The 13,237-nt window shown below is 38.8% G+C and overlaps 2 protein-coding genes across 2 annotated transcripts; one reads left to right on the plus strand and one right to left on the minus strand.

Moving 5' to 3' along the window:
- Positions 1 to 3,325: 3,325 nt before the first annotated feature.
- On the minus strand, positions 3,326 to 3,667 carry LOC142610429 (uncharacterized). Its single transcript, XM_075782243.1, has one exon. It carries the CDS (start codon positions 3,665 to 3,667, stop codon positions 3,326 to 3,328), a length of 342 nt encoding a protein of 113 aa, XP_075638358.1.
- Positions 3,668 to 9,227: 5,560 nt separating this feature from the next.
- LOC142611322 (putative WRKY transcription factor 49) lies at positions 9,228 to 12,334 on the plus strand. Its single transcript, XM_075783432.1, is given in 4 exon segments — positions 9,228 to 9,609; positions 9,694 to 9,837; positions 11,724 to 12,170; positions 12,172 to 12,334. Coding segments are annotated over 4 exon segments (885 nt in total). The 5' UTR covers positions 9,228 to 9,355; the 3' UTR covers positions 12,212 to 12,334.
- Positions 12,335 to 13,237: the final 903 nt, after the last annotated feature.

A 13,237-nucleotide genomic window follows, 5' to 3' on the forward strand; every position in this document is an offset into this window, starting at 1 on the left:
ACGGTCTTCACTGTCCAACCTGAAAGGGAGTGCCAGGTGGGGTACCTTAGGTTTAGGTCCTTTAATATAGGCACTAGTTCCTTAGTTTTGTTGCCATTTTCTTTCCTTTAGCATCTCATTTCCTTTTGACGGCGGGTTTTATTATTTATGACTGTGATTCTGCTTCTCAGCTGTTTTTGTAGATAAAAAGCACGTAGCGGCCAACCTTAGCCTCGTCAACGTCACGGACCTCAACAGAGTACAATGGTCCGTGGTATATGTGAGCGAGGACAGACAATTGAAAGCCGTGCATCTCATCCTAGAATTTGAGCCCTTATCTTATGATTTCCAAGACATGGGCCACGCGATCAGGGTAGGCGATCCTCGGCTAGCTCGGATAGATGTCTCATTGCTCGATTTCTTAGCCCGAGAGGACATTGCCCACGCGGAACTGTCCTCCCACCGTACTCCCCGTGAGGCCGCGGTCCCGAGAGAGGAAACAACATCTTCTTGCTTGTTGCTGGAGGCAGAGATAGACCAGTTTTGCTTCGAGGAACACAGGGAGGGCCAATAATCTAGGTCTCAGACTCGAAAGCCAAGCTAGACAGGTCTTCCGTTGTTCGCTCCCCAAAGCTCATTGTCGCTCGTGCAGACATCAGCTCCGTAAATGAGGACGAGATGCCATTAGACAACAAAAAGAAAGGACTGCGCGACCTTCTCATGGCTAGGGGGTCAAGCCCCAAGGATGCCTCAGGGTCTTAGCCCCATCATACGCTCCCCCCTTCCTCCTCCTCCTCCTACCGTCAATGTATTTGCCTCAGCTAGCTTGAAGAAGAGAAAGAAAGACAATGAGGGGATCGAGGAGGGGGAGTTGGTCCCTTAGAAGTACGAGGTTCCTCCTCCCAAACAGCAGAAGGTGACCAAAGGTAAAGGGAGGGCCTTCTCAGTAGACAGCAGGGAAGACTAAATAGTGGTTGAGGTGCGCCTTTAGAACCCGGCCTAGGACCCTAGGGTGGAGTTGGATGGGCCTGCCAATCTGTGGAACTCTAGTATTAGGGAGTTTTAGAAAGGGCACACCTACTATTTAGCCAAAGCCCCGGACCAGCCTCTTTTGCTACTGAGGGACATGGATGCTCTAAACCACGTAAGGAAGCCAGACCTCTTTTTGTCCCTGAAGAGGGACCTTGCTCTGGTAAGTTTCTAGCTATGACTCACTAAGGGTGTTCTGTCTTTTCTCTACCCCCCTCCCCTTTTTTTTTAGCGTTTTCACCCATTGCTTCTGTGCAAGCTATCCAGGGGGTTTTTGTGGCTGAGGAGTGAGTCAATGATGCCAAAAATCAGGCTAAGGTTAAGGCCAACCTCCGCGCCGAGACCAGCAAAGCCTTGGGCACAACTACGCAGAAGAACCAAGACCTTACCACCAAGTTGATTGTTGAGGAGAAAGCGTGAAAGAGTGCTGAGGCCGGCCTGAAGAATGCCCAAGACCAGGCTAAGGACCAACGCAAAAAGCTTTATCACACCGAGATAGAGTTGGCAACAACGAAGCAGCAAGTCCTGGAGCTGAAAGTAGAGTTGGAGCAAGCAAAGGCAACTGTTCGGGAGGTCGAGGAAGTCGCGGAGGCCACGAAGCAGACATCCTATGACCTCGGAGTACAAGGGACCGAGGTCCACCTGGTAGAGGAGCTGATCGAGATCTACAAGGAATATTGACAGGTGACATGGACAAAAGCCCTCAACCTAGCAAGAGTCCTTGGTACCTCGGAGTGGAGGAAGGCTGAGAACATTTACTACCCTCCAGATATTCGTGAGGCTTCAGCTGCACTCCTTTCTCCTGCTACTCTTACGCCTACTCTCTCCGAGCAACCTTTACCACCCAGGCCTCTCTTCCCCCTCCCGAGACCTCCAAGAGGCTTGGACAAGCTGGTGACCAAGGCCAGGGGGTTGAGATGGCTAAGGACAAGGGCAAGGGCAAAGGCCAAGAGGTCAAGCCTCTATTAGAGACCAAGGCGAAAAAGGCTGAGACCAAGGATGCTGCTTCCAAGGCCAAGGATGCTACTTCTAAGGCAAAAGAGGCTAAGGCCAAATCCAAAGAAGCTGATCCCAAGGCTGCTAACCCTCCTCCTGGCAGCAAAGAAGACCCTCCTCCCAAGGCCAAGGCTTAGTTTAGGATTTCCTTCTCTTTTTTTTTTTTTTTTTAAATTTTTACACGTAACCTGATTTTGTCTGAGATGTATATCCTCTCTCTCTTAATGAAAAGATAAGGATTTTTTTTTCTTTTGCAAGTGATGTTCTGTCCTTCTTCTGATTTTTTTTTATTTTTTTATTTTTTTTATTCACATTTGAGTAGCTAAAATGAGACTTCTAAGGGTAAAAATCCATGTCTTGGCAAGAGCTAGTCAGTAATGCGTTATTGCCAATTGAAGTTAATCAAACCCATATAAACAGTAAGGAGAATAACTATGGATTGGTATTAAAAATTTCTTATTCAAGAGGAATGTTTAAGTTCCCAGGAACAAGCAAAACACTAAGTAGTAGTAAAAAAAAAGTGAACGCTTGAGGCCTCTCCTTTTAGGAGTTCCTTGTGAGTGTGCCTTTAAGGCCTTCTGTCCAAAGCCCCAGACCTTTCCTGGTGATGCATACTCTGAGGCTTCTTGACGAAGTTTCAAAGTTTTCTGTTCAATACTTAGTTAAATCGTCAAGAGTATTAATTTACCCAAGGTATGTGGACCGAGAAGCCAGGCATGACCAAGGTTCCAAGCATGACCAAGATTCTGTTTAACACTTAGTGAAAAAGTAAGAGGTATTAATTTACCCAAGGTATGTGGTTCGAGGAACAATGCATGACCAAGGTTCTGTTTAACACTTAGTGAAATAGGAGGAAGTATTAATTTGCCCAAGGTTTATGGCTCGAGGAACCAAGAATGACCAAAGTTCCGTTTAACACTTAGTGAAATAGTAGGAAGTATTAATTTACCCAAGGTATGTGGTATGAGGAACCAGGCATGACCAAAGTTCTTTTTAACACTTAGACAGACAATCAATGCAATGAACAACATTATGAGTCAAAGATGGCTGAAATGCCTTTTACGAATAGTAATACCTTCTCAGGTTATTTAGATTCTAGGGGCGTGGTATAACTTTTTCATCCAAGTTTCTAGGAAATATGCTTGTATCCCAACTACTGAGGTGATACAGTATGACGCTTCCCAATTGGGTCCTAATTTTCCCCACGCTGGATTTTTTTTTTTTTTTTTGCAGTGCCTATGACCTTTCTCAATACCAAGTCCCCTAGGGCTAATGGCCTTAACTTCACGCTTGAGTAATAGCCTTGTTTGAGCTTTTTCTGTTAATAGGCTAATTGAACTATGGCATTTTCCCTCCGTTCTTCAATTAAGTCCAAGCTCTTTTCCAATAATTCGTCATTGCTGTCCGGAGTAAACAAGCTTGTTCTCAACGTTGGGAACCCAATTTCCAAAGGAATTACCGCTTCGGCCCCATAGGTCAAAGAGAAAGGAGTCTCACCTGTGGACCTACGAGGGGTAGTTCTATATGTCCAAAGGACATGAGGCAGCTCTTCCACCCATTTTCCTTTGGCTTTAAGTCCATTGACAATGACTTTATTCACCACCTTGGTCTGCCCCTTTCCCTGGGGATAAGCCGGGGTTGAATATCTGTTCTTAATACCCATTTCACGACAATACCTCCTGAACACTTTGCTATCAAACTAAAGCCCATTATCTGAGATGAGGGTGTGAAGGATTCCAAACCAAGTGACAATGTTTTTCCGTACAAATCTCTTGGCATCCACATCTCTGGTGTTCACCAACGACTTAGCTTCCACCCATTCGGTGAAGTAGCCTATGCCGACCAAAAGCAATCTTCTGTTTCCTACTGCTTTAGGGAAGGGTCCCACAATGTCTAAGCCCTATTGAGTAAAGGGTCAAGGACTAGAGAGAGGATTAAGGATAACCCCAAGTTGATGGATGTTTGGGGCAAATCTCTGGTATTGGTCACACTTCTTTGCATACTCCTGCGCTTCTCTTTGCATGCTTGGCCACTAGTGCCCTTGAGTGAAGGCCCGATGAGATAGAGATCTGCCACCTATATGGCTACCACAAATCCCTTCATGTAGCTCTTTTAGAAGGGGTTCTACCGTCTCGGGATGTACATACAATAGGTACGGCCTTGGGAAAAAGCACTTGTACAACTTTTGGTCCTCGGACAACAAAAAACGAGGAGCTTTTTTTTGCACTTTATCGGCCCCACCTTTCTCCTTGGGTAATATGTCATCATTGAGGAACAAAACAATGGGATCCATCCAATTAGGTCCCATTCTAACCTGATGAACCTGCACTGCGTCTCTCTTTACCTCAGCAGGTTTACACAAATCTTCAACCAGGATGATCCGAGGTAAACTCTGGGTTGAGGAGATTGCCAGCGTGGCTAAAGAGTTAGCATGTGTATTTCAACTCCTCGGGATGTGTTGTAGGGAGAAGGCTTTAAACCCTGATTGCAAGTGCTTAACTTGATTCAAGTAGTCTTGCATTCTTATGTCCCAAGCTTCTAGTTCTCCCTTTACTTGCCCTACAAACAACCTTGAGTCTGAAAATATCTCCATCGTTCTCCCTCCCATTTTGTAAACCATAGCCATTCCAACCAACAATGCCTCGTACTCGGCCTCATTATTCATGGCCGAGAAGTCCAGTCTCAAGGATTTCTCAATGATGATCCCTTCAGGAGATACCATGACCAACCCCATTCCTGATCCTTTTTGATTTGCCATGCCATTAACATACGCCTTCCACAATAGAGGTTTCTTTACGGAGATCATGTGAACTGATTTTCCATCCATGTTCAGCCTCTAAGCATTTTCTTCTAGCAAAGGCTCAGTGAACTCAGCAACTAGATCCGCAAGAACTTGGCCCTTTACATAAGTGCGAGGCATGTACTTAATATCAAAAGCCTCTAGGATCGTCCCCCACTTTGCAACCCTCCCTGTGTAATCAGCCTTTCGAAGCAGTGATCGAAGGGAGAATTCGGTTGTGGGCTGGGTGAACTGCCGAGAAAGTCTACCTGCCTTTATCCTGCGGGTAAAATGTGATTTGGAAATCTAATTCAAGGCCCTGCTCATAGCGTCGTTGCCCAGGTCTTTGTGAGACGAGCTCCTCCCTTTCCGTCTGTCGCGGCGCCTCTTGTCGTACGAAAAAGACTCACTGGGAGGAGTCCTTGACCTAGGTCAGTAGCTACCATTACTATCATCACTAGGAGAATGGTTAGGACTCGAAAGAGTTCCTCTGCGTTGCTTGTGGCGTAGTCTTCTTCGTAAATGGTCTATCTCTCGCTGCAGGCTCTTAGTGTTTTCCTCGCAAGAGATGTGACTTCCACCTCGAGACTACTCTTGATGGTTTGGGTAGTGTGTATACTGACCTCACAATCTCTCCTACGCTCGAGGTTGAGGAAGTGGTTGTGACGCGGGGAACCCACAAACTCTTCCTGGTTAGGCCCTAAACCTACCATGAATGGATGTTGATCCCACCAAAGCTCAAGCTTTCCCACAGACAGCGTCAATTGTAAAAGCGGGTTTTGGTTCTCAAGCCCAAGGGGTGAATGGATTAAGGCCCAAAGAGCTTAATACAATGAATTTGTAAAGAATAAGCTTAAACGCTAGGCTTCAAGGGATCCAAGTACATACAGTGAATGAAAGATAGCAAGAAAGTAAGAAGAATAATCTTTTAAACAAGAGGAATCCTCCTCGGCAACGTCCGAGGAGAATGATCTTGGCCTATATTTCTCTTAAACTTAGGTCTTATTACAGTCCTTACTACTACAGTGTTTTTCTTTGCCCCCTTTCTCCCATGAGGGTCCCTTACATTATATAGCTCCCCCTAGATGATCTTGGCCCTATATTTGTTGATCGTCCAGTCCACTACTTGAGTGTCTGTCCCATCAAACACCTTCCCCAACCCCTTCTGAGTCGTGGCAACCAATGCAGCATTGTTCAGAGGTCTTCTCCACATAAATGCTGCCAGGAGGTTTGGTGGGGGGCATTAAATGTGATGGCAGCTTCCATCCCTTCAATCAGGGCTGGCACCTTCCGCGAAGTTCCTTTCCCTTAGTGTGACTTCCTCTGATATTGTGCCACTGAAGCGGCCCTACCGTCCAAGGACGTGATCTCCTCAGAGCTATAGCAGCCTCCTTAGCTTATGCTATAACATGTGGCATGATCTCCTCAATGAATTTTTGCACCCCACAGTTATAATAAATTTAAACATAAAAATGGAATATTGTTCAAAAAATATTGTCATTATGCACAAAACCTGGAGTGGATTGAATTTGAACAATTGCATTTCAAATTGTAAAGAAACTAAGTTTTTTCTGTCATAAATAAATTCCATGAATTGTATAAGTTCCGTGGAATTGATTAAATAAATATGCATAATTTCATGTATATCTAACCGAAAACAAATATTAATTACTATTTTGTTTACTTGTTTGGTAGGCTGTATTATAAGAACAAATAGCTTGGAGACGATAAGAAATAGAGAAATTCATATGGAATAATGCTAGAGTGTATTTGATTTTGTTAATACTAAATGGATTTTTTTTTAATTATTATTTTTTAGATAAAAAAAGATTTTTATTTGGAGTTTTATAATGGTTATTATTTTTTTACTTTTGCCTCTAACTCTAAGTCTGGGTTTCGTTTTGATAATTGGATAGTCTGTTGTCCTGTGGAAGAAAAATGAGTAATACTATAGAAATATAAAAATATATAATTTTATGTTACAACGCGAGTTATAATTAATAAATGTGTGATGGTGAATCATGTGAAGACACACTTTTACCACTCACTCACAACTAATCACATTGCGAGTTATGTCATAAAATTATACATTTTTATGTCCCTATCGTTACTCAAGAAAAATTGTTATTACAGTCAAAGTTTCCCGAATCTGCCGAAGGACCATCAACCATCAGGAAGGTTCGTCGATACCTCAAGCTCTTGGGCCTAATCTCTCTGACTCTGTCTAACCAAAGGTCCAATACCCAATTTCTAAGGGACCCACTTACTTAGCCCTGCCAAATTTTTTTTTTTTGGTTGGTTTTGCCCTAAGACTGGGTCACTTCTTGGGAATAGGGCTACGCAGTCAGCACCAGGACGTGGACAGCTCGAACCCAGCTCCGTCCTTTAACACGTGAAATTCGACAACACGTGTCTCCCAAATCACGAGCCGCTTGGCCCCCACCCAAAATGGGCGCTGACTTTTGTGCCCAAACGAACGCACCTTCTTGGCCTAAAGATTTTGGCTCTTCAATCTTCACCACACCACTCACCAGCCCCAGCTTCGCTAACCGACGCTTCAGCAGCTAACCTAAGCCCACTCTGACAGTCAACCCATAATGCTTGTCTCGCAGTGCCCCTCCTCTTAGTTTAGTAGTTTTCTCGGATTCACAAAGTCAAAGCCATATAAAACCAAAAGTTCCCTGACTTTGAAGGAAACAACACGGATCACCTTGCCCTCTAAAGACAAAATTCCTGCGGTGGTTACATAATTAACAGAGTGGATGCCCCATGATTAAACTCTATATTTTTGCTTGTCCATTTCTGGGATCACCAATCCGCAACGTGTCAATGTGTTATCGACTTGTAACTTTGAGTGTTCAATATATATATGGTGGCTTCTTTTTTTAAATTGGGTAGGTGTTTATTAGTGCAATTAATGCGTGTATATTTAGTAAAGGATAATTTGTGAATACTTACAATTCTAATGTCAAATTAAGCGGTATAGAACTCAAAAGGATATTTTTGATGACTCAAGCCTTCAATGGAATATCTCTATTTTATTTTTATTTATTGTCATATGGTTTTTTGTTGGTCATGTTTATGGAGAGATCTAGTTCACTTCAAGGTGCTCTACTCTAGGATAGTCCAAACCATGGTTTGTAAACTGGTATTGAATAAAGAAATGAAAAATAGGATCTATTTTGGTTCTCCCATCTAACCGAGATTAGATTCGTGGTCAAATCGATAATATCATAAATAATTTATGTCCATCATGCTCACGAAGAATTGTTTCTGCATTAGCCTAGAAGATGCTTTTAAAATTTGATTGGACATAATCGAAAATAGGATCAGTTTTGATACTCTAATTAAGATTGGAAGGGTAGTATTTTATAAATAAAATAAATAAATGTTTATAACTAATAACATTTTCTAAAAAATATAAAATTTTAATGATTTTTATAATTTTATGTGAGGTTTCACATCCCACACTAAGAAAATAAAATTAATAAATTAATAACTACAGAGAATTTGTTGAGATGTCTCAAACCAAGAATATTCTTCTTGATATTTAAATGCTTCCAATGTTAAAGTTGTTTTACACAGTTTTAATACATAGCCATTAAGACTTTTAACCGGGTATCAAAACATTCAGTAGTTTTATAAACGTTTTCACATTTGAAATCAACCTTCCCACTAAAATTAAATATTCTTGAGTTTGGATATTTTGGATCATACTTTGTGATTTATATTATTAAAAATACTTCTCACACTAAAATTATCATAATTTATACAGCTTCCCATTATTATCTATCCAATAATGTAAGCTCAAAGAATCTGATACCATTGAAAACACTTCAAAAAAATAATCTGAAGGATTTTTTTTAATAATTCTTTAGTGGTTGACCTTTGCTTTGGTTGAACTTTAGTCATGGGTCAGGTAGCTTTGGTCCACCTTAATGCATCTATCCCATCAGAAAATATAAGAAGACAAAGATACACCATGTAAATACAAAAGCACGCAGTAAAGTAAAGATAAGTATTACAAAAATGTGACACCCCATCTACTGTATTTCAGCACCAAATCGATGTTGAATGTGTGTTTAGATAACCAAATCCCCTAGAATCTGGACCATCTATATTTGACAATGAACTTATTAAATTTCTTTGAGAAAGAACAAAACTATTGTGAAAATTTACCTTGGACACAAAAGCAACCCCATCAGAAATAATGGGCCGGTGCCCCAGTATAGTAGTGCAGTTAACCAAAAATGTTACCGTTGACAAGGATAGCTAGAATTCTTAGCTAAAGTCAAAGCCGAATACATACAAAGCAGAAACACTGAAACACAGCAACTCTTCCTTAAAAAGTCAAGAGGGCAAACACTTGGACGTCACAGTTTTCTCCTTATCTGCTCCACTCTCTCCCTCCTTTAGTTCATGAACCCTCCTAGATTATTATACATCTTATCATTATCATTATCTTTAATTCTTTCACCACCTTCATCTTCTTCTGACAGCTAAATTTTCTTCATCTTCTTCTATATATGCAATATATAACTTAGTCATCCTAGATAGGTATACAATATAGTAATGGAGGAAGTAATGCGTACTTGGCCAGATGGGCTGGAAGATGAGCTTGTGAGAGAGCTTCTTGACAATCAATCACCTTTCTTTGTGCTACCTGAGAGTACCACTGAATCGAAAACAAGTAGCCCTTTCGATGAAGAAACCATTAACCGGTTCATCTCTACTGTATATTCCGGGCCTTCAATTGAAGATATTGAGAATGTATTATCAGTGACAAACCCGAATATGGACCAACCCCAGCAACTTCCACAAGCCAGGTTTGGACTCACTTTTAGACCTTTTTAGTTTTTGACAAATTAAATTATGAAATCTTTGATACGAATATATACTTTCTGTTGCAGAATTTCTATGTTGGACAGAAGTTTAAATAAGGTTGAGAATAAGTATACTCTAAAAATCAAAAGCTATGGAAATCCGATGGCTGATGATGGATATAAATGGAGGAAGTATGGACAGAAATCCATCAAGAATAGCCCAAATCCTAGGTAACTTTTTCCTTCTGTTTTACCATTTCGGTCATAACATTCTTGGCCGCCTAGCGCGCACAGAAACTCTTAAAATTGAATTACGTGAGTTAACTTCTGCTTTACAATCTTTTCGAAACTAAGAACCTGAAGAGTTTTGGATATAAGTTCTCTGTATCATTTTATGTTTCACCAATTATTATTTGCTGTATTTTGATTCACTTTATTTATAAAATAACTAAAATTTAAAATGGAAAGTAATCATATACATAGTAAATAGTAATTAGTAGAACATAGAGTAATACATCAAAAAAATAATACAAAAATTTGTATACGAGTGTTTTGACATCAAAACTTACATAGATTATGAGTGGTTGTCTAAGTCCATATAAAAGTTATAAACAACCACTTGCAGTATTTTATTGAGGCAAAAGTTATGATTTTAAAAGGACCTAAGTTTGACATTGTGACATGACAGCCAAGCAATACTACTAATGCAAAAAATTTCAAAATATTTTTTACAATTGTCAAATTGTCCAATTTTTACTAGTTCTTATATTTGAATCTACTATTAACATTATTTTTTTTATCTATTACTAACAGCGTATCACATCATTCTAAAAAAAAAAAAAAAATACAGCCTATCACATCAATATTTGTTAAAATTTTTACATCTATAAACTTTTTCGTGGAAGCATTAGATAGTCATAATAATGAGGTACTGGGGTCTTGTCATTTTTTAATTCGGGCTTCCCTGGGACCATTTATTTTCTAAAGAGAAATGGTAATCACCAGGGCCAGTGAGGCCCAATCTTAATTGCAAAGCAAGTTAACTTGCTTTTTCCTCTCCCGGCAATGGTTCTTTTTGTTCCAAGGGAAAGGCCACTTGAACGAAATGATGATTTGCGTAAAGATTGCATGTAACATGTCTCTCATATGAAGTAAATCTCACATTTATATGGTTCATCCCATATGAGAAAGATGTTTCATACAACCAACCATCCACTTAAACTAGTCAAAAAACTGGATTTCCATTATCCGATTCCAATGTTCTTTTCTTGGTTTAAGCTGTATTAATTCTTAAAGGCCTTTTACACAATAAAGGACAACATGAAATAATTAGTGTTGATTTATTTTAGTTAGTATTCTTTTTGTATTAATAATTATCTTATGCATCGTTATGTGTATCATCTCTCTCTTAAATAATGTTTAAGCCCCATAGTCATACTAGATCCGTATCACGTGAGGGGGGTGAAGATGTATATATGTATCATGTATGAGAAACCTCTATTATCTTATGGGATCTACATAAATATATATATATATATATATATATATATATATATATATGTGTGTGTGTGTGTGTGTGTGTGTTCATTCAATAAAAAAGCTTAGAGTGTTTATTTTACTGAAACTGAAAATTTTTTACTGCAAGTAATGTAGATAAAAATAAAAATTAGCTGAAATAATACACTAAGACCTATAAATAGTATAAAAAATAAGTTGAATAGTAAAATAAGTTGGCTTTTTAATTTTTACCAAACACACACTAAGTCGAATAATATATGATTTGCTAATTTTAGTCTTTCTCCAAATATGGCATATTATATTAAAGTTGGCTCCATGTAAGCAAATATTTTAAATTGATTAAAGGGTAGAAATGAACGGAACAAGTTGTCACCATAAGGAAAAATAGAAGATATGGGGTCCTCTAATTTATGGGTAGCATTTATTTTAACCTCTCAAATATCAAAATATGTGTCAAAAGTCTTATAGTTCAACTGACACTGTTTGGTGTTTCAAATGAAAATATTCAAGATTCAAATTCACCAACGACACAATTATGCTAACTTTTATTCTTATAAAAAACAATTCTCATCAATCTTTGTGATTTTGATGGAACACAGGAGCTATTATAGGTGTACAAATCCAAGGTGCAGTGCAAAGAAACAAGTAGAGAGGTCTATCGAGGACCCTGAGACACTCATCATCACATATGAAGGGCTTCACTTGCACTTTGCTTATCCATACTTTTTACCTAGCCAATCCCATGTCAATCCAACAACCAAGAAGCCTAAGAAGTCTATCTCACAAGCCCAAGAGCCCCAAGACCATGAAACCCAACAAACACAAGAAGTCCAAGAAAGCCCAAAAAATCTAGCTACTTCGCCATTGTTAATCACATCTGAGGTCTGCTTACAAGGTTGGGACAAAGAAGAAGGAATGAGCTCACAGGGGTTGCTTGAAGATATGGTGCCATTCATGATTCGAAATCCTCCAACCAATACATCCTCAAATTCCTCTTCTTGCTCGTCTTACCATTCACCTCCTACTTCACCTTCTTCTCTGTCTTGGTACTAATTATTCAGCTACATGTTTTGATATAGGCATCTAGCATTATATTAAAGTTTACTTTTATGGTTTTCTTGTAATGTGAGATTAAATAATTAGGTATAAGAATAAGAAAACATGCTAAGATCATATGTAGTTTTTAAATCTTGTTTAATATATATAGCAAGGAACAATCTTATTGTATTTAAAATTTATTTTAACTTGTTTGATTCGAGAATCTTATGCAAGCAAATTTCACATGTACCTCCTATTCCTAATAGAACACAATTCTTTCTCTCAGCTCCTTTTTGGTAGAAATGTCTAGTCAAATTAATTTTAGGTTAATTTACTAACTTGGTCTTTCAATTATGGGATAAAGAGTAATTTGGTTCTTCAACTATGAATTATGTCATTCTAAAAAAAACTATGAATTATGTCAACTTTAACTCTCTTAACTCTCATTTAAACTTATCACCGCATACCTTTGGTGCAATGGTCACTCAACAAATATAAGTGTTTGTGGGGGGTAAGGGTTGAGGTTCAAGTCTCTAAGAGGGAGCTTCACATACATATATACTTAGATTAAACTAGAGTAGAATTTTTATCTTATATAAAAATAAAATTGATATATATAGCAAATAGAGAGAAGTTAAAACATTATCGCGAATAGTGTAAAATTTTCAAAATCGCGTCAATTTTAATAATTAATTTTAAAAAAAAATTAAATTGGTAACAAAATCCGTGGATGACATTGACTTGATTTTAAAATTAAAAGACTAAACCGACACAATTCATAGTCGATATACCAAGTTGAGCTTATATAGACATTAACTTGATTTTAAAATTATGATAAGTGGATGTAGTAAGAGACGAGTTAAGGTTAAGGGCAATGGTGATCCAATTTCCTCACTACTCTGAGTCACAGCTTGATGGGCAAGATATGTCTCACTCTATAGGCAAGATTGAGATTTTTTATTTTCTTCTCATAGCTTTTCCAAAATGGAGCCACCTTATTACATTTTTATTTTTTCTTCAAAAAAAAAAAAAAACGCATTCTCAATTCTTACAAAACAGATTGTTTGCATTTTCT

This window comes from Castanea sativa, chromosome 9 (genome assembly GCF_040712315.1).
Source record: "Castanea sativa cultivar Marrone di Chiusa Pesio chromosome 9, ASM4071231v1".
NCBI lineage: Eukaryota > Viridiplantae > Streptophyta > Magnoliopsida > Fagales > Fagaceae > Castanea > Castanea sativa.

Excerpts from the sequence above, each read along its gene's own strand:
- LOC142610429 (XM_075782243.1), bottom strand. The coding sequence starts at position 3,667 with ATGGGTATTAAGAACAGATATTCAACCCCGGCTTATCCCCAGGGAAAG.